Raw genomic sequence first — 25,410 nt, forward strand, 5'->3', positions numbered from 1 at the left:
TTAATCCCACCACTAGAGAGGAATATAAAATGAGAGGAGACAGGTCTCAGGTTCAGTCTTAATCTGAGGATTTGTGGCGGCAGGATGTCCCACTTTTGGCCTGAGGGAAGGAAGAGCCCGTGACTGGCTGCTCTGCTTTTCTGCTCTTCTGTCTCTGGGTTTTGAGTATTGGTGCTGCTCCCCGCAGGCTGCCTGCTCTTAACCCCGCCTCTTCACGGCTCTTCTATGTCTGGGGAGAACATATGTGACAGCTGAGTCAGATATTAGAAGTTACAGAATTTTTTAAAACTACAAATATCCACACTCTGTGCTAGGAGCATAATTTTAGAGTTTAGTGGAGAAGACAGCACTAATTTAATCTTGGGATTTTCCATCATTGTTAATGTGCTGAGATTATTATCTAATGATCATGTGTTAATGTAAGATTTATTTCCTGGAACATGGACAACAAATTACAAATACAAATGTTCTCCCCAGACATAGAGGAGCCGTGAAGAGGCGGGGTTAAGAGCAGGCAGCCTGTGGGGAGCAGCACCAATACTAAAAACCCAGAGACAGAAGAGCAGAAAAGCAGAGCAGCCAGTCACGGGCTCTTCCTTCCCTCAGGCCAAAAGTGGGACATCCTGCCGCCACAAATCCTCAGCTGAAGAAAGTGACGCCCTTCCTTGCAGTCCCCGTTGGCTGTCAGGAGTCCCTCGGGGAGGGATGGGGCCCTGAGAGCCCTTCCCCCTTCCACAATGCTTATGAGCCCAGTGTCATGGGGGTTCCATGCAGTGACACAGTGAGTCATGAGCACACACCTCCCCAGCCTGTGGCTCTTGCATTGTCTGTACACCTCCTTCCTTGATGTGCCTGAGCCGTGGAGGGGGTAAAGTAGATGACCCGCTTAGGCCTGAACCCTCCACCCTTTCTCCATGCAAGCAGCCCTAATTAAATCCAGCAGGATTTACAGGCATGCCAGCGTGAAAGAAGGATGGGGCTTCGGAGGAAGAAGGAGGGGCTTCAACTGGAACGGACTAGAGAGAGAGGCTACTGGGAGGTGGAGTGTATATAATTGACTACGTACATATATGAAGTCATCAAAAATACAACAAATTTTAAAAACATAAGATTTAGAAAATATAAATAAATCATAAGCATCAATCAAAATTCAGCCTTCAAACCTATGCATGCCTTCCTTTACAACAAATTGCCTCTATAGATCTGTAACATTCAACTCATGAAAACCTTTTAATTAAAAACAAGATTGGGTGCTTCTATTAACATGTGTTTCCCTCCCTTTATTTTTCAGAGCCAGATCATGTTTAATAGTTATTGTATGAAAGGTTTTATGAGTTCTAATCCAAGAGAAAAGCTAGAAGCAGCCCATGCCCATGTGCTGAGTCAAATGGAAGACTTGACCGCCCTGGTCACCCTGAATACTAGCAACTTTCGCGCCAAAGTCATGCTAGCAGCAATGCTGACCATATCTGTGTACTGCCGAGACATCGTGAGGGACCTGCTAGATAAGAACATCTCTAGCGCAGAGGACTTTGACTGGACGAGGTAAGTAGCTAAAAACTGTAACCACCTACTACAGCTTCTCCCATAGAGACCGTTAGGTTCTCTGCTTCACACATCTCCGTCTCAGTTTGCACTTGAAGGATGAATCGCTCCCTAAGCATTGTGGTCCTCCCCCAGCTTCCTTGGTCCTCTCTCCTCCCCTCACTCTGCCTCATCTTCCCAAGCTGATGTCGTTCTTCCGTATGGTATGGGTGTTTTGTCTGTTATCACTAAGCCTAGGGACAGGTTTCAACAGTAGTGATAAGAGGTGTCCCTGGTCCCTCTTTTCCTCCTGTGCTACCAGTGTGGGGCAAACGAGGTAAAAGAAACAGAAGGCCGTTTCTAGACAACTTGCCATGAGCCACTTTTCCTGCTGCTTGGAATCAGTTAGTGAAGGCATAGACAGAGAGCTGCTACTTCTACTGAGGTGAGGCTAAGCACAGGTCTCCTACATTAAGTGAGAAAGTCTTCTGGTTTTACTTACAGTTATGTGTTCTCTCATCTAAGAATTTACAAGGTGTTAGCATACAACTAGTTTTAAATGGCTTTTATCTTAAATTTTATTTTGAAAATTGACTTGGTTAATTTCTTCACAATCTGCTCTGCTGTTCCAGAAGGAATTTAGAGGTGAATGATGATACACAGCAGCTGCGTCATAGGATAGCGTGTAATAGGAGAAGGGCCCTCGGAGGGGGCTGAGGGATTCTGGGTTTCATCAGCTCCTGCTTGTGTTCAAAGCAAAATAGCTCTAAACTATTAAAGATGTGTAAAGATTACTATATTATTATAAATTTGTACCTCATGGTTTCTAAAATCTAATACAGTCATGAGTAAATTTTATTTTTCCACTTATTTTAATACTTTGATTTGTTTGCTTGCTTAATATTTTTATACAATATATTTTCATCATATTATTTGCCTTCCCCCAGATCCTTCCCATGTCCCTACCCACCTAACTTATGTTCTCTCTTCTCTCTCTCTCTCTCTCTCTCTCTCTCTCTCTCTCTCTCTCTCTCTCTCTCTCTCAAAAATAAAAACAGAGAACCAAACAAAAAACAATAATACAAAAAATTAACAAAACAAAAAGCTCACAAAATTATGGTTTTTGTTTTGTGTTAGCCAATAACTCCCGTGCCCTGGAATGCGGCTGATGTACCCAGTATCATTCCACTGGAGAAAACTGATTTTCCCTTTCTTAGAGGTGCCAATCACAAAAAGGTTCTTGCTTAGGGGTGGAACTTTGTGTCTGTGCATGCTGTCTCAGTCTCTGTGTTCATATGAGCATGAACCATGTTGTGTCTGGAAGGCAGTTTCCTGGGAGTCACCCACCACCGCTGGTTCCTGCAATCTGTCCACCTCTTCTTCTACCTACTTTCCAAGAATTGAAGTGAGAGGTTTGAGTAAGACATTGACTGTAGGGCAGAGTCTCCAGAGTCACTTACTCTCTATATACATTGTGCAGTTGTGAGTCTCTGTGTTAATCACCATCTACCCAAATAAGAAACTTTTCTGCCGGGAGATGGTGGCGCATGCCTTTAATCTCGGGATTCAGAGGCAGGCGGATCTCTGTGAGTTCTTGTAGACAACCTGGTCTGCAAGAGCTAGTTCCAGGACAGGCTCCAAAGCTACAGAGAAACCCTGTCTCAAAAGGAAAGGAAAGGAAAAAGGAAAGGAAAGGAAAGGAAAGGAAAGGAAAGGAAAGGAAAGGAAAGGAAAGGAAAGGAAAGGAAAGGAAAGGAAAGGAAAGGAAAGGAAAGGAAAGGAAAGGAAAGGGGAAAGGAAAAGAAACTTCTCTGATCAGGAAGACATGGATGAGCAAATATCTCTGTAGTAAGATGTTGAGTCCTTTGGGGAAATGCCAAGTGTTGTTCAGCTGGATCTTGTAGTAAATGAATTTTCAGCTTTTTGAGGAAAATCCATGCTGACTTCTATTTTGGCCAAACCAGTTTGCACTCCCACCAGCAGTAAATAAGTTTTCCCATTTCCCACGGCCTCCCCAGCATATGCTGTCATTTGCTTTATTAATCTCGACCATTCTGACAGGGGTAAGATGAAATCTCAAAGTACCTTTTGTTTGTATTTCCTTGATGACTAGGGATTTTGAACATTTTTAAAAGCATTTCTCAGTCATTAGTGTATCATCTTTTGAGAGCTTGCTGTTTAGTTCTATATCCCATTTTTTAAATTTTTTTCACGTTCAGTCTTGTTTTAGTTCTTTGCCTATTCTAGATATTAACTCTCTGTCAGATGTATAATGGATTAAGAATTTTCCCCATTCTGTAAGCTGCCACTTTGCTCAAATACTGGTGTCCTTCACTGTACAGAAGCCTTTTAGCTTCGTGAGGCCTTATTTAGCAACTGTTGGCTTTAGTGCCTGGGCTTTCAGTGTCCTGTTGAAAAAGTCCCTTCCTATGCCTATGAGCTCAAGGGAATGCCTTCCTGTTGACTCCTCAGGCTGAGGGTAATGGCCTTGATCCATTTGGAATTGAGTTGTATGCAGAGTGACAGGTATGAATCTATTTTACTTCTACATGTAGCCATTCAGTTTGACCAGCACCATTTGTTGAAAATGCTATCTTTTCTCTAGTGTGTAATGTTGGCTTCTTGGTCAAAAATCAAATGTGTGTAGGTGTTTAGGCTCACTCTGTGTCTTCGGTTCTATCCCATTGGTCTGTGTGTCTGTTTTGATGCCAATGTCACCCTGTTTTTATTACTGTAGCTCTAAAATACGACTTGAAATCACAGAAGATGATAAAAGTTCTTTCAGTGGGCAGGATTGCTTTAGCTGTCCTGGGATTTTGAATTTCCAGATGAAATTGAAGTTTGTTTTGTTGTTTGTTTGTTCATTTGTTTTCTATTTCTGTGAAGGATTATGTTGGAATTTTTATAATGATTGCAGTGAATATATTTCTTTTATGATTTTATGCATAAAAGACCCTAAATTAAAGATGCCACCAGGGAACCTCTACAGCTGATCAAACACTTCTAGCAAAGTAGCAGGAAGTGACATGAACGCAGAATCAGGGTAATAGTAGCTTCAAAAAAAAGCATTTGGAAACAGTTCTTCTGTTTCTGTTTTGAAGAATAATTTGAGGAGTATTTGAGAATTGCTTTTGGTTTTTACAATATTAATCCTACTGTTTCATGATCATGGGAGATCTTTCCAACTTCTGACATATTCTTCATTTTCTTTTTTCAATGTCTTAAAGTTTTTCTTATACAAATCTTTCACGCTTGGCTAGAGCTATCCCAAGATATTTTTGAGGCTATTGTAAAAGGTGTTGTTTCCCTGATTTCCTTCTCAGACTATTTATATATAGGAAGACTACTGGGTTTTGTGTGTTATTATTGTATCCTGCTACTTTGCTGAAGATATTTCCTGGTGGAGTCTTTATGGTGTTTTATGTATACAATCATATCATCTACAAATAAGAAATTTTCTTTTTACTTCCTTCTATCCCATTTGTATCCCTTTGATCTACTTCAGTTGTCTTATTGCTCTAGCTAAGACTTCAGATGTATGGAGAGAGTGGACAACCTTGTCTTGTTCCTGATTTTAGTGGAAATCCTTTGAGTTTTCTCCCTTTAGGAAGATAGTGGCTGTGGACTTGATATAAACTGGCCTTCTTATATTTAAGTATTTTCTTTGTATTCCTAGTCTCTCTAGGAATTTTATCATGAAAGAGTGTTGAATCCCGACAAAGAATCTTTGCATCTAATAAGATGATTGTGTGGTTTTTGCCTTTTTATCTGCGTGTTTGCTTTTGTTTTGTTCTGTTTTGTCTTGTTGGTTTCTCTGTGTAGCCTCTCCCCCCTCCCCAACCCCCTGTGCTTCTTTTTGTCTGTTATTGGTGGACTCTGTTTATTGATTTGGGCATGTTGCACTGCCCTATGTCTCTAGAATGAAGCTAAGTTGATCACAGCGGAAAGACTTTTTGATGTGTTCAATTTAGTTTGCACATAATTTATTGAGAATTTTTGCATCTGTGTTGATAAGGGGGATTGGCCTAAAATTTTCTTTATTATTTAATCTATGTATGGTTTTGATATCAAGGCAATAGTGGCTTCATAAAAAGAATTTGGAAATGTTCCTTCAGTTTCTATTTAATGGAGTAGCTTGAGTGTTGGCATCAGTTCTTCTTTGAAAGTCTGGTAGAATTCTGCTCTGAATCTTTCCAGCCCTGGGCTCACTTTTGGGGAGATTTTTAATTATTGCATCTTAATATGAGGGGTTATGGGTCTATTTAAATTGTTTTAAAATGATTATGTTTCTATATGCAAAAAAAAATATTTTTGCTGAAATAATTTGAGTATTGCTTTCAGGCATTTGCGATATAAATGGGATGAAAAGCAGAAGTTGTGTTACGTATCTCAAGGAAACACCAGTTTTGTTTACGGCTATGAGTACTTGGGCTGTGCACCAAGGCTGGTCATCACGCCCCTCACAGAGCGATGCTGGCTGACTCTCACCACAGCGCTGTCCTTCAACCTAGGAGGCTGCAATGCCGGGCCGGCAGGTGTAGGGAAAACTGAGAGTATTAAAGACCTGGCGAGAGTAAGTAGCTACTGTCATGCAGACTTCAGTTGTATCTTAAGTTTACACTATTCCCACTGTTAAAATGTTCTTTGTATTTACCAACACATTCATGGCATGAAACACTCCATCAGTTAAACTGTGAATTCCTAGCACAGGAAGGTCTGGCTAAGCCATCGTCTTCGTGTTTCTCTGGAACACCGCTGCAGGAGCTGACCAGTTAGCAGGCGGGAGGTGGAGGGAAGCGGTCATTTCTACTCTGCTCTGTTGTCCTAATGGTTTTGTTGTTGTGTGAATCATGACTGAAGCTTGAAATAGCCAACTCTCCCGCAGCAACCAATCTCATGCTTCCTCTATTAGTTCTGTGGGTCTCTAAACTTGATGTCTAACGCATTTTTTAAAACTAAGTTTTTTTTTCTCGAAAAGCTTAATAGAAATATTTTCTTACTCTGGCAGTTTAAACATCTTTATTTTATGGCATCACTCAAGAACTATATTAAAACAGTATTTTGTTTTCCAGAGCTATGGCAAACATTGTGTGGTGTTCAACTGTTTTGAAGATTTGGATTATAAGGTAAAGCGTAAGCTTATATTCTTAAATAAACTGTGCGTGAAAAGTAATTCATTGAGGAATTAAAGAAACTAAGAAAAATACCAAAAAATGTATTGGTAGGAGTACACATACTATTAGTCTTTTAATGAATAGAGAAAATAAGCCTAGAACCTAATTAATGAAAATTTAATGAAAGTTAAAACATTATGTAAACATTACCATTTTTGAAGTGGTTCAACTTAATTCCTTAAAGCGTTAATTCTCAGTGTTTATGACGGAGGGATTCTTTTTAAACAAAACCTCACTTGCACAGAGCACGTGCGTGTGCTTCTTCGTTAATAAAAATACAAATGTTCATGCTGGGCATGGTGGTGCACGCCTTTAATCCCAGCTCTCAGGAGGCAGAGGCAGGCGGATCTCTGTGAGTTCGAGACCAGCCTGGTCTACAAGAGCTAGTTCCAGGACAGGCTCCAAAACTACAGAGAAACCCTGTCTCGAAAAACCAAAAACTAAAATAAAAAACAATACAAATGTTTCTTACCTTGAACATTTAGTTACTGAAAAGGTAATTGAAAAACTCAAAGAAGTTACAGTGATTAACATCAAAAAGAATTGTAAACATAATAATGATAATTGTCTAAGACATGTCTAATAAAATCTTGAAATACTTTTATTAAAATTTCATGCTCCCCTATGTGTCAGATACAAATTGAATTCTAATTGTCACAGCACCGTAGTTTGGGGGCATTGGATCCTACTGCTGGGACTGAATCCAGGTCCCTTGTGGTGCCAAGTGACCTATAACTGAGCCACATTCCCAACTCTGTAACTTGTTTTACATGTTGATTAGAGCCCAAAATACCCCACAGTGAACAAATATTGACACTTAATACAAAGGTATCTGATTTTTTGCTTTTTCCAGAAGCTTCTGTACCCTCCCAGACCCATGTGCTTTATTCTCTCTCCCCTCTCTATACCTGAGAACCCAGGCATTCCTCAAACTCTCTTCTGCCCATGAAGGTTTTTTGTTTTGTTTGGCATTGGCTCTGCTTGACTGTTTCCTTTAACCTGGTAGGTATTTACAAACCAACAGACTTCAATGCAGCCTTTTAGTATTCACAGAAGGTTGTTGGCCTGGTTAACGCAGGCCTGTGGCTGCTGGCAAAAGGAGGAAAGGCCATCAGCTGCATGCCTCTGCTGGGCAGGCCATCAGCTGCGTGCCTCTGCTGGGCAGGCCATCAGCTGCGTGCCTCTGCTGGGCAGGCCATCAGCTGCGTGCCTCTGCTGGGCAGGCCATCAGCTGCGTGCCTCTGCTGGGCAGGCCATCAGCTGCGTGCCTCTGCTGGGCAGGCCATCAGCTGCGTGCCTCTGCTGGGAGGACTGTCACTGTGTGCCTCTGCTGGGAGGACTGTCACTGTGTGCCTCTGCCGGGAGGACTGTCACTGTGTGCCTCTGCCGGGAGGACTGTCACTGCGTGCCTCTGCCGGGAGGACTGTCACTGTGTGCCTCTGCTGGGAGGACTGTCACTGCGTGCCTCTGCTGGGCAGGCCATCAGCTGCGTGCCTCTGCTGGGAGGACTGTCACTGTGTGCCTCTGCTGGGAGGACTGTCACTGTGTGCCTCTGCCGGGAGGACTGTCACTGCGTGCCTCTGCCGGGAGGACTGTCACTGCGTGCCTCTGCTGGGAGGACTGTCACTGCGTGCCTCTGCCGGGAGGACTGTCACTGTGTGCCTCTGCTGGGAGGACTGTCACTGTGTGCCTCTGCCGGGAGGACTGTCACTGTATGCCTCTGCCGGGAGGACTGTCACTGTATGCCTCTGCCGGGAGGACTGTCACTGTGTGCCTCTGCCGGGAGGACTGTCACTGTGTGCCTCTGCCGGGAGGACTGTCACTGCGTGCCTCTGCCGGGCGGATTGTCACTGTGTGCCTCTGCCGGGAGGACTGTCACTGCGTGCCTCTGCTGGGCAGGCTGTCAACTGTGTGCCTCTGCTGGGCAGGCCATCAGCTGCGTGCCTCTGCTGGGAGGACTGTCACTGTGTGCCTCTGCCGGGAGGACTGTCACTGCGTGCCTCTGCCGGGAGGACTGTCACTGCGTGCCTCTGCCGGGAGGACTGTCACTGTGTGCCTCTGCTGGGAGGACTGTCACTGACTGTCACTGACTGTCACTGCCGGGAGGACTGTCACTGACTGTCACTGCCGGGAGGACTGTCACTGACTGTCACTGTGTGCCTCTGCCGGGAGGACTGTCACTGACTGTCACTGCGTGCCTCTGCTGGGAGGACTGTCACTGCGTGCCTCTGCTGGGAGGACTGTCACTGTGTGCCTCTGCTGGGAGGACTGTCACTGCGTGCCTCTGCTGGGAGGACTGTCACTGTGTGCCTCTGCTGGGAGGACTGTCACTGCGTGCCTCTGCTGGGCCATCAGCTGTGTCTCTCTGCTGGGCAGGCTTGAGTCTGGCTGGGATCTACCTGGCGCTCAGGGCTTGGTTCACTTATCTGTGGTGCCAATCAGCTTGGTGTGTGTCCTCTTGCTCCACATGAATAGAAAATTGTGTCTAGGCAAGAAGTCTTTCAAGAGCTGGGCTTTTGGCAGCTTTCGTTTCCCTCTGTGTTTGGTGGCAGTGTTGTGTGCAGGAGGGAGCAGCAGCCGGTGGCACCTTCCAATGTCACCATCCTCCCACAGGCCTCTGGTATCAGGGTGCTTTATCCTGTTGGTGTTAAAGCTCCTATGTATGCCCCGGAAGTTGAGATTCCTCTGCCTATGAATGCAGCTTACATTTTAATTTCCGAACAGCCCTTATTAGGATTCTCCAACCTTAGACATTAGCCAATGTAATGGTTCGCATGGTGGCCTCAATGTCAGGATTCCTTAACCCTTAACACTAGCCAATGTTACAGTCAGGGCCTATGCCCTTGTCCCTATAGACTTCCTAGTTTTGTGAATTCTTCCAGTGCCTGCTTCCTGGATCTTTGGAGCTTTTCAGCCTGAAGTTTCTGCTCTCCACCTTGTCCCTGCTCCCCCTGCCATGTGCCCTTTGCTGGCTGCTCTTGAGTTGTCCGCTGCTGCTCGTCGGTTGCTAACCATCGAGCTAACCTGCCATGTGCACAGCTAAGCCTGCCAACTCTGCCACTGCTGCTGTTGCTGCCTATTTTTGTCACTACTTTTCAGTCTCCGTGGCTACTTTCATATCGCCAGCTCAGCCCACAGTGCTAAAAACAGGCAAGAAAGGGCCATTTGTGAGAAGCCCTTACTGGTTAGTTTTTTGTCAGCCTGGCACAGCCAGGGTCAATAAAGAAGGAATTACAACTGAGAAAATGCCTCCATCAGATTAGCTTGTAGGCAAGTCTGCGGGACATTTACTTGATTGAGGACTGATGTGGGTGGACCCAACTCACTTTGGTGGCGCCTCTCTGGTGATTGACTAGTCCTGGGCTGAGTTAAAAGGGTAGTGGAGCCAGGCATGAGGAGCAAGCCAGTAAACAGCGTCCTCCACGGCCTCTGCTTCAGTTCCTGCCCTGACTTCCCTGCATGGTGGACTACAACTTAAGCCTTAAAAAAAAATCCCATTCTTCCCCAAGTTACTTTCGGTCACGACTTTATCACACCAGTAGAAAGCAAATGAAGACACCTATTATTGGACCTAAAGTTGCAGTCTAGCAGCAGGAGCACCAAAGTCCCATCTTCCATCAGACTTACCCGATGAGCACAGGAGGGTGCTTAGGCTTTGCCTTTGGCGTCAGTCACAGCCATAGAGGTTTTTGCTTGAAACAATCACAGGCTCCCTTTTTAGTGTCTGTCAGAGCAGTTCCCTGGCTAGGCTGTCAGGGGAAACGCTCCCTCTGGCCCCAGCAGACATTGTTACAGTTAGTATTCACAAGACCGGTGATGGTTCAAAACAAACAAAAATAAAAAACTGGCCCAAATTTCTGAACTTCTCCCAAGTCTGTGCCACCAGGAATGAGGCAATCAGCTGCAGTTGTGTGATATGGGAGTTCCCTCTGTCTGCTGTGATTACCATTAATGAATAAAGAAACTGCTTTGAGCCTATGGCAGGGAAGAACAGAACTAGGTGGGGAAAGTTAGGCTGTATGCTGGGAGAAAGAAAGGCGGAGCCAGGGAGACGCTATGGAGCCACTGCTGGAGATAGACGTACTGAGACTTTGCTGGTAGGCCATGACCTCGTGGTGATATACAGATTAATAGAAATGGGTTAAATTAATATGTAAGAGTTAGCCCATAAGAAGTTAGAGCTAATGGGCGAAGCAGTGATTTAATTAATATAATTTCTGTGTGATTATTTCGGGGCTAAACTAGCCTGGTGGCCAGCACAAACAGGCAGCCCCTCCCTCCTTGCAACAGTTGTGTTGTGGTTTTCTTGAAGCACCGATACAGTACTCTAGACATTTGGTGTTGGGGTCAACTGTGAGTCCTTTTACTCAAGGCACAGCTGGGACAGCAAGGAGGAATCCAACAAAGTAAAATTATTCCATCCTTCATCACCTTATTTACAGGAAAAAGAGCATCAAAAGAGTGCTGCCGATTGTTGTTCCTTTGGTCCCTGCCCCAGCCACGCCCACTCCTTTTAACTCCTGACCCTGCCCTGACATCGCTCTCTTTCTGCTTTTCCTCTCACACGGGGCTTTTGCCTCTCTCTCCCCCCTCTCTCTCCCCCCTTCTCTCTCTTTCTCTCTCTCTCTCTCTCTCTCTCTCTCTCTCTCTCTCTCTCTCTCTCTCTCCTTCTCTCTCTCTCTCTCTCTTCTCTCTCTCTCTCTCTCTCTCTCTCTCTCTTTCCCTTTATTTCTTTCTCTCCTTGTTAATAAATTCTTATATGGCTATTTCCTGTGTTTATATGTCTGACCCGCCGCCACCGCCACCGCCACCCGCCGCCGGGACCCGCCGCGTGTGTGCCCTCCCGCTGGTGAGAAGCTGTAGCCGCTTGCTCGGGTGCCGGACCCTAGAGCTGGCGCCCGGCACTGCTGTGACCCGCCGGAGTTTGCTGCCGGGCGGGGGGACCCCAGAGATTTAATTAACAACACCGATAAGGTCTTAGAATTCTATCATTGACAGTAATAGGGCTTTAACAGTTTGCAACAGTGTTTCAACAACACCTGCTTACAAGATCCCCGACCCCTACCTACCCCATCCCCTCCCCTGCACCCTCACCCCTAGCACCAATTGCCTCATCTATAGACCACACTAAACTACAAGGAGTCTGCCTGCTCCAGAGGACATCTGCCTTCTGACACGTGACTCCCATCTGCTGCAACAGGGTCATAGAAACGCCTCTAGGATGCAGCTCTGAGACCTAAACTGGCTTTGTGCAGCTGCTCCTGCCAATGGTCCTGAAACGCAGGAGTTTGCTGTGTGTGTTTCAGCTTTCAAAAGAAACACGGTGAAGTCATCAAGAGTCGAAGCAACTTCTAAACTCTATGAGGAGAAAAATGCAAAAGATACTTAACTTGGCTTGGGGAAGATGAGAAGAATACATAAAATTTAGTATCCAGGTGGAAGTGTTCACCTTTATAGTTTCTGTAATCAACCCTTTTTTTTTTTTAAGATAATGGGGAAATTATTCTTCGGGTTGGTGCAGTCGGGAGCTTGGTGCTGTTTCGATGAGTTCAACCGGATAGATATAGAAGTTCTCTCGGTCATTGCCTCGCAGATCCTAACCATCAAGGTTGCAAAAGACAGCTACTCTGTGAGGTATTTATGCATGGGTTACTCCTTTGGGATGGAATCTGATACACATTTACTGTTTACTTAGTGCTGAGTCCTTTTCTTAAGTGTTGGGGTCTTTGAGTTTTTATTTGGTTTAGTTTGTTTAGCATGCAGCAAAATAAATGACACTTGCCTTTAATGTTTTCCTCCGGCGAATAACATGGGAGAAATGTGTGTGTGTGTGTGTGTGTGTGTGTGTGTGTGTGTGTGTGTGTGTGTATGAATGTTTGTATATATGTGTGTATACATATTGTGTATATATATGTATAAATATATATACACATATATATGCACACTCAACTTTCATGTCAATTTAAAGGTATCCACCCTCCTTTTACACTTTGGAGTAGCCTGGAGCCACCAGCCCTCGATGCAGATATATACTCTAGTTAATATTTTTTTTCTATCTTAGAATCTCTTTTTTTTTAATCTTTTTTTTATTGAGAAAATGAGAAAAAAAACAAGTTTCCACCTCCTCCCAGCCTCCCATTTCCCTCCCCCTCCTCCCACCCTTCTCCCCCTCCTCCCACCCTTCTCCCCCTCCCCCCACTCCTTTCCCCCTCCCTCTCCAGTCCAAAGAGCTGTCAGGGTTCCCTGCCCTGTGGTAAGTCCTAGGTCCTCCCCGCTCCGTCCATATCTAGGAAGGTGAACATCCAAACTGGGTAGGCTCCCACAAAGCCAGCACATTACGTAGGATCAAAACCCCTTGCCATTGTCCTTGGTGTCTCATCAGCTCTCATTGTTCGCAATGTTCAGAGAGTCCAGTTTTATCCCATGCTTATTCAGTCACAGTCCAGCTGGCCTTGGTGAGCTCCCAATACATCAGCTCCGCTGTCTCAGTGGGTGGGTGCACCCCTCGTGGTCCCGACTTCTTTGCTCTTGTTCTCCCTCCTTCTGCTCCTCATTGGGACCTTGGGAGCTCAGTCCAGTGCTCCAGTGTGGGTCTCTGTCTCTATCTCCATCCATCACCAGATGAAGGTTCTATGATGATATGCAAGGAAATAGAAAACACTATCCTGAGTGAGGTAACCCAGACCCAAAAAGATGAAAATGGGATGTACTCACTCATAATTGGTTTCTAGCCATAAATAAGGGACACGGAGCCTACAATTGGTGATCCTAAAGAAGCTAAGTAAGAAGGTGAACCAAAGGAAAAACATATATTTATCCTCTTGGCTATGGGAAGTAGACAAAGTTGCCGGGGAAAAAATTGAGATCTTGGGGGTGGGGTGGGATGGGGGTAAGGGGAGATGGGGAGAGAAAAGGGAGAAGGGGAGGAAGGGGGGAACTTGGGGAAAAAGGAGGATTGGGATAAAGGAAGGTTGGATAGGGGATCATGGAAGCACAATTCTTAGTTAAGGGAGCCACCTTAGGGTTGGCAAGAGATTTGAACCTAGAATGGCTCCCAGGTGCCCAAGCCGAGGTCCCCAGTTAATTCCTTGGGCAGCTGGGGATAGGGAACCTGAAATGACCCTATCCTATAGCAATACTTAGAATCTCTTTTATCTTAGGATATTACACTTAAAGAAATCAAACAAGAGTTATGAATATTTTTCCTTAATTCTACATGAATTTGTTTTTCTTTAATTCTATACCCATTTTAAAACAGAAATCCTGGCTGCATCCCTGAAGTCCCAGCTCACCATTCTAAACTGAGGTGCTCTTTTTAAAAAAAAAAAAACACAAGAAAATGTATGTATGTTAGGGTTACTGTTGTTTATGAATAATAAACAAGTTTTCCCTTCCAACTCATGCTGATGGTGCTGACTTTGCTCTGATTGGTTTCATGCTGTTAGTGTTTCCAGGGCTTACAGGTGGACACAGATGGGGGTACAGTAACCCCCATTTTACCACTCTCCTCTCTGCAAAAGTGTTTTGCCCAAGAACTGGCCAGCTGTGTCTGGTCGTTCTGCCTCTCATGTTTGCACTGTCCTCCTCGGTAAGAAACCACCCCAGAAATTCTTCCATTGTCTCTGCCTGTGTTGTAGCCGACAGGACGTGGTGTTTAGGGCAGAGCATCTGCCTCACAGCTGTCTGCATATATTCTTTTTATTTTTGAGATTTTATTTATTTTTTATGGGTGTTTTGCCTACATGTATTGTCTGTGCATCACAGGCACTGGAAACCCTCAGCCTAGAGTTACAGATGACTGGGAGCCACCATGCCAGTGTGGGGAACCGAACCTGGGTCTGCAGGAAGGGCAGTCAGCGCTGAGCCCCCACGTTGTAACTGGAATGGGCTGTGTTCCAGGCAGGAACTCTGTGCTCTGCTGATGTGCTCTAGTGAGTTTGCAGGCCCAACACACTGAGGGCTTCCCAGGGTCACTTCCCTGTGTGGATCATTTTTGTCCAATGGTGCCTTCCAACACCCAGGCCCAAAGCTTCTCAGACATCTTTAGACAGGGTCAGATATTCCTGAATCACAGCAGAACTCAGCGTTGTCTCCGAACAGGACACCACCTCCTCCTGTCTGTATTGTTGTTAAGTAAGTTTTATTTGGATTTAAGTGTAATAAAGCCTTAAGAAAATTCCCTGGTTCATTAAAGTTTTAATACCCTTAGGCCTGGAGAGTGATTTTTTTTTTTTACTATACAGGGTTTCTTTGCATTGCTCTGACTGTCCGAGAACTCACTCTGTAGTCCAGGCTGGCCTCGAACTCACAGTGATCCAGCTGCCTCCCTGCCTCTGCCTCCTGAGTGCTTGGATTAAAGACCTGCTCCACTGCCGCCTGGCTTATAGGAGTGATTTTAATAAATGCTTTACTGTCTTCTAGATTTCTACTGGATGGTAAAGAACTACGTATCAATATGTCATGTGCCATGTTTGTCACCTTAAATCCTGGGTAAATATTAACGAGTCTAATGACAGCATACACAGACGAAATCCCTTTAACCCTCTCTGTGGGTGGGCTTGTCCAGTACCATGTAGCTATCATTCACCCTCCAGAATCTTTTTTTGAACTAATTCTTTGAGAATTTCTTACATTGTATTTAGATGTCATTCACCCCTCACCCTAACTCCTCCCAGATCCATCCCTCATTCTACGCGCAAACAACTTTGTGTCCTCATTCTAAAAAAGAAATCAAATCCAGTTAGTGCTACCCATATACCCTTGGGTTTGGGCTGTCCCTTGGAGCGTGGCCAGCCTCAGGGGCCACACTGTTCAAGCTCTTCCGCTCCCGGCAGCCGTCATTACCAATACCTCCTCCCCAGTGCCCTCCTCCCCATCCATCATGTGGTTTCATTTGATGCGATCTTAGCCAGGTTTTAGACATTCATGTTGTCGCAACCATCGGGAGGTCATGTGTCCAACCACCCTGTTGTGTAGACTTTTTCAAACTTGAAACCATATACTTTCCTCAAAAAAAATTCTATTGGCTTTCTATGTGACATCTACCTGAAAATTAGTTGAAAAGGTGGCTTTTACCTTTTATGTCATGAGCACCCTGTAAAACACCGCTTTTTCGTAGTCACCTCTAGAAATCCATACCCGCTCTTCCACGGTGACCCTTGAGTCCTGGAAGGGGGTGGTGTGATACTGATGTCGTTCAAGGCCGAGGATTCGGCCGTCTCCTGTTGGCTCCAACTTGACCAGTTGTGAGTCTGTGCTCATCACCACCTGGCTTCTCTGCTGAGGGTCAAAATGGGCTTCTCTATAGGCGTAAGGATGAGGCCTTAGGAGTCAGTTTAGTGGTGTGCAGAGTGACCGTGATTGGCTCTCCCTGGGCTGTCACCTGTCCAGCCACAGGTTCACTCATCATGGCGCCAAGCATGAGTTCCATCTTGTAGAGCTGACACAGCCCCACAACCGCCTCTCTCTATGAATGGATGTAACAGCTCCACCCTGTCCGTGCAGGTGATTACACTTAGTCTCTGATTCTGGGCTAGGTTCATCAGACATTGAACAGTGCTGCCTTGGCCCCAGGAAGCAGAAAGGTCTGAGACAAGGTGAAGCATACAATGAAAGACAAGGCGTATGATAGGCTAGCATAGCATGTGGGTGGGAGGGAAGGTGAGAGGCACCTTGTAAACTGATTTCCATATATGGGCCACACAGAAAGCCAATGGAATTATGTGGGGGCAAAGTAATTGCATTTCACATTTGGAAAAAATGCAGGGCGCGGTTGGATTTTTATTATTGTTGCTGTTTTTCTTCCCTTTAGATATAGAGGTCGAGTTGAGCTCCCAGAGAACTTAAAATCTCTGTTTCGTCCGATGGCAATGATGGTGCCCCACCACAAAATGATCACTGAAATAACTCTCTTCTCATTTGGCTTCAAATCTTCAAGATCACTATCAGGAAAGCTCGTTAACCTTTACGATTTAGCCAGCAAGCAGCTGTCAAAGCAGGTGAGGAACTGCCTCTCTCCAAATATGTAATAGAAAGTATAAAGCTGGTTATGTAAAGGTGATGCAAAGACATTTCTGCTATCGGCCAGGAATTGAAGTACCAGCCGGGCCCACCATAAGATGGGAGCTGCTTTCTTCAAAGTGGCTGTGCATCCATGGGCCTTGGCCTTTACTCACAGGTCTGGAGAAAGTGGTGGCATATATGTTACTTCAGGTCACATCTTCTCTCTCTGCTCGTGGATGTTAGCCTCTAGATCCATGTTCTGCAGCTCTGTGCACATCTCAGTGATCTGAAGGACTTGTGAAAGCACAGGCGCTCAGCCTGACTCTGTTTGTCAGTGCACAACTGAGCAGACTGCACTTGGAAGCTCAGTTACCAGGGCAGTTGAGTTGAGTCCCACACCTTCCTGAGAATTGTTCTGGGATTTGAGTTTGTGTTTCTAACATGAAATGGTTTGGTTAGCGAACCACATTCTCTCCAAAGTCTTCCTTTCCTCTTGTTATTTTCCTGTGCCCCTTCCTAGTTCTCAGACAGTGTAACTGGGACCCCATAATTGTTAACACTTACCACTCTTTCTTTTAAGAAATAGGCTCTCCAGAATTCAGTAGTGCATGCCTTTGGTCCTCAGTACTGGAGAGGCTGAGACAATGGAACATTTGAGTCCAAAAATTGAAGGCCAGGCTGGATAACACAGTAAAACTCTAAAGGGAGGGAGGGATGGAGGCAGGGAAGAAGAGAGGACAAGGACATAAGGCAAGCACCAACTTAGATGAGAAATAAAAGCATTGGAGGCAGAATTGGGGTTTTTAGATTCATACAGATATCTCGTTTTACAAACTAGATGGTTATTAATTTACATATGTGTGTGACTGTCTTAAGTGGTTCTATTTTCCCTTGAGAACTATAGTAACTCAGATATTGAATACTCTATTTTAGGAGCATTATGATTTTGGCATGAAGACCTTGAACACAGTTTTAATAATGGCAGAAAAGAAGAAACAGGAGTATAAATGGTCAGTGGACATTTGAATTTAGTGCAAGGTTCAGAGAGTTACATAAATAATTTGAAGAATTTTAATTAAGGCAAACAAAAACAGAAGCTACCAGACTACCCCACTAAGATGGACTGGCAGGAACTTAGTGGTATCAAAAGAACAAAACTGAACCAGGTCATGGATTCCAGATCCCTAGTGGGGCCTGTTCTTTAGAAGGTCTGCATTACTGATGTGTAATAAAGCATGCAGAGAAATGTAGGGCCCATCTAGAATAGAAATAGCGAGAAAGAGAAAATGGTACCTGCACGAAACTGGTACATTCCCTCTCTTGTCCGCAATTAATGGACCGTGGCTAGTAACACAGTGTCAGTGCTGTGTTAGGCATTGTCAATGTTCTAAAGAAGATTCAGAGAACATGGGAGGAGTGTGTAGTTTGTGTAGATAAGCAAATACAACACTTTATGTAAGGGACTTGAACATCCACAGACTTCGGTACCTGTGGATAACCCTGGCGCTGACAAGACTGCAAGGTGAAAATCAGATATGAATAACTGAAATTAATAGGACTTCTAACATAAAATATCATTAAAATATCATAAAAGCTAAACATATCCAGTGTTGGTTTATGAAAGGTGATATTAAGAATAGGGAGACTGAGGAGGAGGCTCAGTGGGTATATGGGTGCCTGTTCTTTTTTTTTTTTTTTTTTTTTTTTGGTTTTTCAAGACAGGGTTTCTCTGTGGTTTTGGAGCCTGTCCTGGAACTAGCTCTTGTAGACCAGGCTGGTCTCGAACTCACAGAGATATATAAAATATATAAAATCACATAAGAGTATATATGATATCAAAGTAGACATAAAACTGTAGATGAGCAAAGGGAACTAATAGGAAGGGGAAAGGGATGTCGAAGGGATGATCTCAATGTGTATTATATAGTATATGTATATACATGTATATATCTAATATAGTGATTATATGTATATTATATACTCATGTAAACTTTTCTTGTGAAACACAGTTCTATGTATACTAAACACACACAACAAAAAACATTTTAATGAAGAAAAGGGAAAGTTGAAAATTCCTTTATTTGTTAAAGACATTGAATATGCAATTAAAATTAAAATCTTCCCTAAATGAAAATGAAGAATCATAACATTTTTTTACCATCAAGGAAAAACTCATTCTTTTCGCATGTTAAAAAGCATCCAGCAATCCTCGGGATTAAGTGGTGAGTTCATCCCTGGGGAGATGTAGCTTTTCCTGCCCACAGGAGTTCCCTCTCTTGCATTCCTTAGGTGAGATTCCAAAACTGCTTTCATTAGCAAACAAGGGTCGCGGAGGGTCTAGGGACAGAGAGGGCGCTGCAGACACGTTGCGTGTTTGTTTTCTCCAGTGACTGCGGCAAGAGCCTTTCAGAAGCAGACGAATCTCTGATCATTATCGAGGCAATCCAAGAAGCTAGCTTATCAAAGTTCCTTCCCGAAGACGCCCCACCTTTTGAAAAGATCATGGAAGATACTTTCCCTGGAGTAACGGTTTCGAAAGTCCGTCACCTTGCCTTGGAGGTAACACAGCTATGGCAAGCACTGCCGGGTCCCTCTCAGGTTGATGTGGCTTTAAATACAGTGGCTCCTTCTGAAATACTCTACTCATGTCAAGGATGTCACAGGATTAGGGGCAAAGCACTTGCCAACATGTTTTTACCAGGGGAGGGGAAGGGACTTTAAGCACACGGTGACTAGTGAATAGACAGTGGGGTGCTGTATGCTGAGTTCTCCTTCCTAAGTGCCGATGTGGGTTTTGGGTTTCCCTGTAATAGCACGATGCTTATTCCCTATTATGAGGGGCATTTAATTGTTTGGTTAGTAAGGGTCTACAGTATTTGGAGTGTATCCACAAGGCTTCCCAAGCTGCTCCCCTAAGATGAGCAAAGCCAGTGTTTAATTGCCATTACCTTATGTACAAAAACAAAATTATTATGGACAGAACCTGGCTTCCTTCATCAGGCGGCCGGGTCATCCAGCATATTCTGCCTTCACCTGCCCCTGTTCTCCTGTTCTCTTCTGCTTCTGCTGCTTCCTGTCTCCCAGCTGACCAGACTTTCAAAACAGATTGATTGCTCTGTCTTAGACCTGACTTGAGGGGTGTTTTTTCTTCTTAGATATTTCAGTAAGAACAATAGAGCTGCTTTTTACATATCAGCAGTATATGCAATTAACTTGATTGGCAATCACGGGTTACATACTATGTTTTAGCACATCTGAAGTATGTAGCAAACATGACCAGGGATACTGCAAGAAGGCTCACAAGAATTCCTCTTGAGACACATTCAGAGTAGATGTATGATCATAACTGTTCTGTTATGGTCTGAAAATAAGAGAATTTTAACTCTGGTTCTCCTTAGAACAGCCTTCTCCAGCTAGACAGACATAGGCATTCTATCACGTTTCAGACTGGGTTGGTGCAGAATTGAACAAAGCACTATTTTGATTTTTTCAATTTCATGTTTTTGCGATTGATTTTCCTGTAACATGTTCTCCTGATGTATGCAGTCTGGTCTAACATGTTGCTTTCTTAACTAACCAGCCTCTGCTTCCAGATTCCTCACAATCTCTTCTTATGTTGAATTTTTTTTTCTGTCTTCTTCTGGGACTTACATTTTTTTGAGAAAGATTTTTTGAAATTCAAAATTAGCTTTCTTTTTTACTAATGGAAATTTGTAAGACTAGACTTTCCTCTTCTTGATTTTTTTCTTGCCTCACTGATAGTACCACAGTGAGCCGCCATGTCCAGCCTGCTCGCCCCGTGTCTGTAGGGCTGTGTTCCTGTGGACTCTCAAATCTGAAGTAACCATAGTGTGTATAAAGGTGTTCAATAAATATGTCTCTACTGTATAAAACATTTACTTTAAAAAAGAATTGTACTTTATTGTATTTTACGTCTTCACTTGTGGTCTCTGTGCTGATTTATTTAAAAAAAAAATCTCCCTAGGCCTAGACATTAGCTTTCCTATATAGAAAGACATCAATAAAATAATTTATTATTTTAAAAAAAGACTAGCCTTTCCTCTAAGCAAATGCTTGTCCTGTGTCTGTGGAGGGGATGGAATGGTTTGGGTCCCTTATTCTGTCAGTGTGAGAACATCCACTGCTTTCTGTACTGTAGAGCACCCTGCATCCCTGGAGTGAATCTCCGCGGGTCACAGTGAAACCTCTTTTGAATGTGCTGTTGGATTTCATTTGCTAGAATTTTGCAACCCTATCCCTCAAGGATACTGATCTTTATTATTCCTTTATTGTGGTGGTTTGGATAGCAAAATAGTGCCAGCCCCAAACAATGAATTTAAAAGATTTCTTTCCCTTCATATCTTTAAAAGAGAGTTCGGGAAGAAATCTTTAAACATTTGTAGAGCCATTTGGTTCTGGGATTTTCTTTAATGGGAAATGTTTTATTATTGATCCAATCTCATCCTTTATTTTTATGGGCTTCCTCAGGCATCGAATTTTTCATTAGTCAGTCTCAGTAAGTTGTATATGTTCAGAAATTTGTTCATTTCTTCTGGAGTTTTTTTTTTGCCAAGCAATTGTTCATAATTTTATTTAATAATGCTTTTTATGGTTGTGTTATCTATCATAATGTCTCCTTTATGGCTCTAATGATACTTTTTATGGTTGTGGTATCTGTCATAATGTCTCCTTTATGGCTCTAGTTTTATTTACATGCCTCTTCTCACTTCTTTGTCTAGTTAAAGATTTTTTTTAATTTTATATTTTTAAAAAAAAAACTTCAAAGGCTCAATTGGTAAAATGCTTGCCTTGTAAGCCTGACGAGCTGGGTCTGAACCTTTGCAAGCGACATAAAAAGCTGGGCATGGCAGCGCACGTTTAAAACCCACCGCTGGAGAAGTGGACACAGGTCCTGGGAGTCACTGGCCAGTCAGAACCTACTTAGTGAGCTCCAGGGTCTCCAGGAGAGACCCTGTCTCAAAGGAGGTGGACAACATTTCTGAGGATGACCCCAAGGTTGTCTTCTGCTGACCATATGCATCTGCATGCATAAGCACATCCGTCGTTCCACGTCTGCCCGTGTATTAACACTGATTTAAAGCTTCTTTCATGTATCGTTTGTATTTTTAATCTTTATTTTGCTTATTTCTGCATTTATTCAATATTTTTCCTTACAGATAACTTGGAATTTGGGTTACTCTAGTTTTTGCTTGCTTGCTTGCTTGTTTGTTTGTTTGCTAATTCCTCAAGGTACAATATTAGGTTACTTATTTAAAACCCTCTCTTGAAGTTAGATTTTTATGTGTCTAGGTGTTTTTGCCTACATGCATGTCTATGCATCATGTCATGCATGGTACTTGCAGAAGCCAGAAGAAGGTGTCAGATCCCCTAGAACTGGAGTTAATGGACAGTTGTGAGCCACCTTGTAGGTGCTGTGACTCAAACCTAAGTCCTCTGCAAGAGCAGTAAGTGCTCTTAACCACTGAGCCATCTCTCCAGCCCCAAAGTCTTTGCTTCTGGTGGTGGCTGATTCTTCCTATAAACCTCTCTACATTCTGCTTTTGCTCTAATTGCGGCATTTAGGGTATACTGTGTTGCCGTTATCATTTGTCTAAATAAAGTTTAGAATTTCGGGGCTGCTAAAATGGTTCCGCAGTGAGGTATTCGCAGTCAAGCCTGCCAGCTTGAGTTTGGTGTCCAGATCCTACAGTGAAAGGAGGGAGCTGACTCCTGACAGTTGTCTTCACACGTGAATGCACGCGCCCTTGCGTGCACACCCACGCAGTCCCAGGGGCATGCATACAACCCCGAGGTTTTTCTGGACCGTGTTGTTTCACATCTGTTTAGTATCCCAAGTGTCTATTGTGGCTGCTTTCTGATTTGATGCTGTTGTGGTCAAAATGAGACTTGATGTGATCTCAGTTTTTATTTGTTGATGCTTGTTTTTGTGACCAACTATAAACTGTATATGGAGGGTTTTCCATGTGCCACTAAGGAGACTATGTATTTGCAGCTGCTGGATGGAGTAGTCTATGATTGTCTGCTGGGACCTTTGGTCCAGGGTACGGTTTAGCTCTGACATTTCTTTGTTAGCTTCGTCTGGGTTTGCCACTTAACGCTGACAGTAAAAGGTTAAGTGCTCTGCTGTGCTGTGTTGGAGTGTGTGTGCCTCTCCCTTGAAGTCTATCAGTATTTACCCTACAGCACTAGGGACAGCAATATTGGGTGCCAACATCTTTAGGCCTGTTGTATCACCTTGTCGAATTGACCTTTAAGCACTGCCTGGGAACTGCCTTTGCTCCTCTGTGCAGTTGTCTATGCTGTCTCCTTTGTCTGCTTTGTTCTGTCTCATTGTAGGGATGCAAGGAATGGGGAGCGGACAGGAGATGACGTACCAGTCCTATCTACCTAGACACAAACCTTCCTGTGGAAGGAAACCTGGTTCTCCAGGGGTTTTGTTTTGTTCTGTTTTGGGCTGTTTTGGACTTACAGTCCCTTCAGCTTTATTTATTGCCCCTCCTATGTCCCACCTCACTCCCTCCTAAATTGATGGCCTCTTTTTCTTTTATTATTATTGTTAAAAACATGTGCACTGTTGTATAAACACAGCATGCAGAATCCATTTTTGTTGTTTTGTGCATATGATTTTGTGTATTAATAAATCTGAAAGTGATGATTCTTAGTCTGAGGGGAGGGTTTATGAATTTGTTCAAAGGTCTGTGAATACAAAATTTTCTATGTATTGCATATTTCTGGTGAGAAAAAATAGTGGTTTTCATTATTCTCAAGGACAGAACTTGGTGAGCTAAAAAAAAATGAAGAATACTCTTAACAACTCTAGTAATTAATAAATAGCTAAGGGGTTCTGAAGGATTACAATTGAAGGGTTTGAGCTGTGGGTGTGGCACAGTACATCATTAGGCTGCTTTGTACAAGGACCTGGGTTTTGTCCCCAAGACTGCAATAAATAGATAGATGGCTGGATGGGTGGCTGGATAGTCAAGTTATAATACACTTTAATATATTTATATTCTTTCAGAAAGCAATATCTATCGCAACAGAGCAATTAAACTTTCAACATTGGCCTCCTCAGAAAGAGAAGATCATACAGTTGTACCATCAGCTCCAGGTGAGTACAGAAAGGGACGGCAGCAGGTCTTAGGGGAGTTTCAGTCAGTAAAGTCAAATGTGAACACACAGAACAATTGAGAGGGGTTATGGTACTTTAAGAACCTTGAGTTTAGTGCACACAGCCCTAGTCTTAAAAGAATACTGGCATCAAAAAAAAACCTAAACTTTGTTTCTGAAGGAGACTTTTAAATACATATTTTGGTTACCAAATTTGTGCTTGATGGAGCGTAGTTCAGTGGTAGAGTGCATATTTAGCATACATGAGACTCTGCAGTCAATCCCCATCATTCTCACCCCAAAGCCTGCCTAACATCCTTGAAAACATGAGCTGTTGATGTCTCTGTTCCAACAGTATGTGGGAATATCAGGGACCCACAAAAATGACCCCCAAGGTCATCCACCTCTTGTTTATATACTGTCTTAGCTCCTGGTGAATTTCCCCAAGAGTGCAATGCATGTTGACCACTAATTAATCTTGCTTATAGGACCTATAACCTAAATATATTTGTTTTACCTCATTGTTTTAGTTAGAGTTTCTACTGCTGTGATGAGACACTGTGACCATGGCAACTCTTATAAAGGAAAACATTTAATTGGGCAGCCTACAGTTTCAGAGATTTAGTCCATTATCACCATGGGGGACATGGCAGTGTGCAGGCAGACATGGTGCTGGAGAAGGAAGGGAAAGTAAAGAAGGAGCTACATCTTGACCCTGAAGGCAACAGGAAGTGGTCTGAGTGTAGCTTGAGCAGAGGATACCTCAAAGTCTGCCCCCACAGTGACAATTTCTCAAGAAAGTCCATACCTACTTCAAAAAACATACCTCCTAATAGTTCCACTTCCCATGAGTTTATGGGGGCCAATTACATTCAAACTACTATATTCAACTCCCTGGCCTCCATAAGCTTGTAACAATGTCATAATGCAAAATGCATTTAGTTCAACTTCAGAAGGCCCCATAGTCTTTAACAGTCTGAGTAATATTTTAACACTCAAAGTTCAAAGCTTCTTCTGGGATTCATGCAATCTCTTAACCATAATTCCCTATAAAATAAAAATTAAAAAAACAGATCACATGCTTCTAACATATAATAGCACAGGATATACATTACCATTCCAAAACAAAATCATACCTCCTAATAGTGCCAGTCCCTATGAGTTTATGGGGGCCAATTACATTCAAACTACCATACTCATTTAGGACTTAAGGCTTTCATCATCAGATCACTGAACAGCAGAGCAAGATCACCCTAAACATCAGTCCCAGCTGTGAATGCCCATCTAACATTCTAGGTCCAAACAGCTACACTGACCCCACAGCCCACCTGAGTCTACCTTAGAGCACCAGGTGGGTTCCCTCTGAGTATCTGTATTGATGCCCCCCACTTGATATTTGAACCATCAATCCAGGCGTGCACAGACTTTTACGTCACCCTGTAAGGAGGGGGTAGTGCAAGTCAGTGAGCTGATGTCCATCTGAATGCTACTCTCAAGGAAAGCTGGATGGTTCTTAGGAGGGAGACATGATCATTCCTGGGCCTGGCTTTTACCTAAGAAATAAAGATATAGAGGGGAACAA

At 43.6% G+C, this 25,410-nt stretch overlaps 1 protein-coding gene across 1 annotated transcript in view; it reads left to right on the top strand.

The window, feature by feature from the left end:
• The window catches only part of Dnah14 (dynein axonemal heavy chain 14), a 243,864-nt gene that overhangs the window by 84,379 nt on the left and 134,075 nt on the right, over nt 1–25,410 (top strand). Inside the window, exons 28-36 of the mRNA XM_075987370.1 lie at nt 1,292–1,545; nt 5,866–6,097; nt 6,597–6,650; nt 12,187–12,332; nt 15,120–15,188; nt 16,510–16,696; nt 17,634–17,710; nt 19,088–19,259; nt 23,740–23,829. Of these exons, the coding sequence (XP_075843485.1) occupies nt 1,292–1,545; nt 5,866–6,097; nt 6,597–6,650; nt 12,187–12,332; nt 15,120–15,188; nt 16,510–16,696; nt 17,634–17,710; nt 19,088–19,259; nt 23,740–23,829 (1,281 nt within the window). The remainder of the gene's footprint in view (nt 1–1,291; nt 1,546–5,865; nt 6,098–6,596; nt 6,651–12,186; nt 12,333–15,119; nt 15,189–16,509; nt 16,697–17,633; nt 17,711–19,087; nt 19,260–23,739; nt 23,830–25,410) is intronic.

This window comes from Microtus pennsylvanicus, chromosome 10, assembly GCF_037038515.1.
Source record: "Microtus pennsylvanicus isolate mMicPen1 chromosome 10, mMicPen1.hap1, whole genome shotgun sequence".
Lineage (NCBI taxonomy): Eukaryota > Metazoa > Chordata > Mammalia > Rodentia > Cricetidae > Microtus > Microtus pennsylvanicus.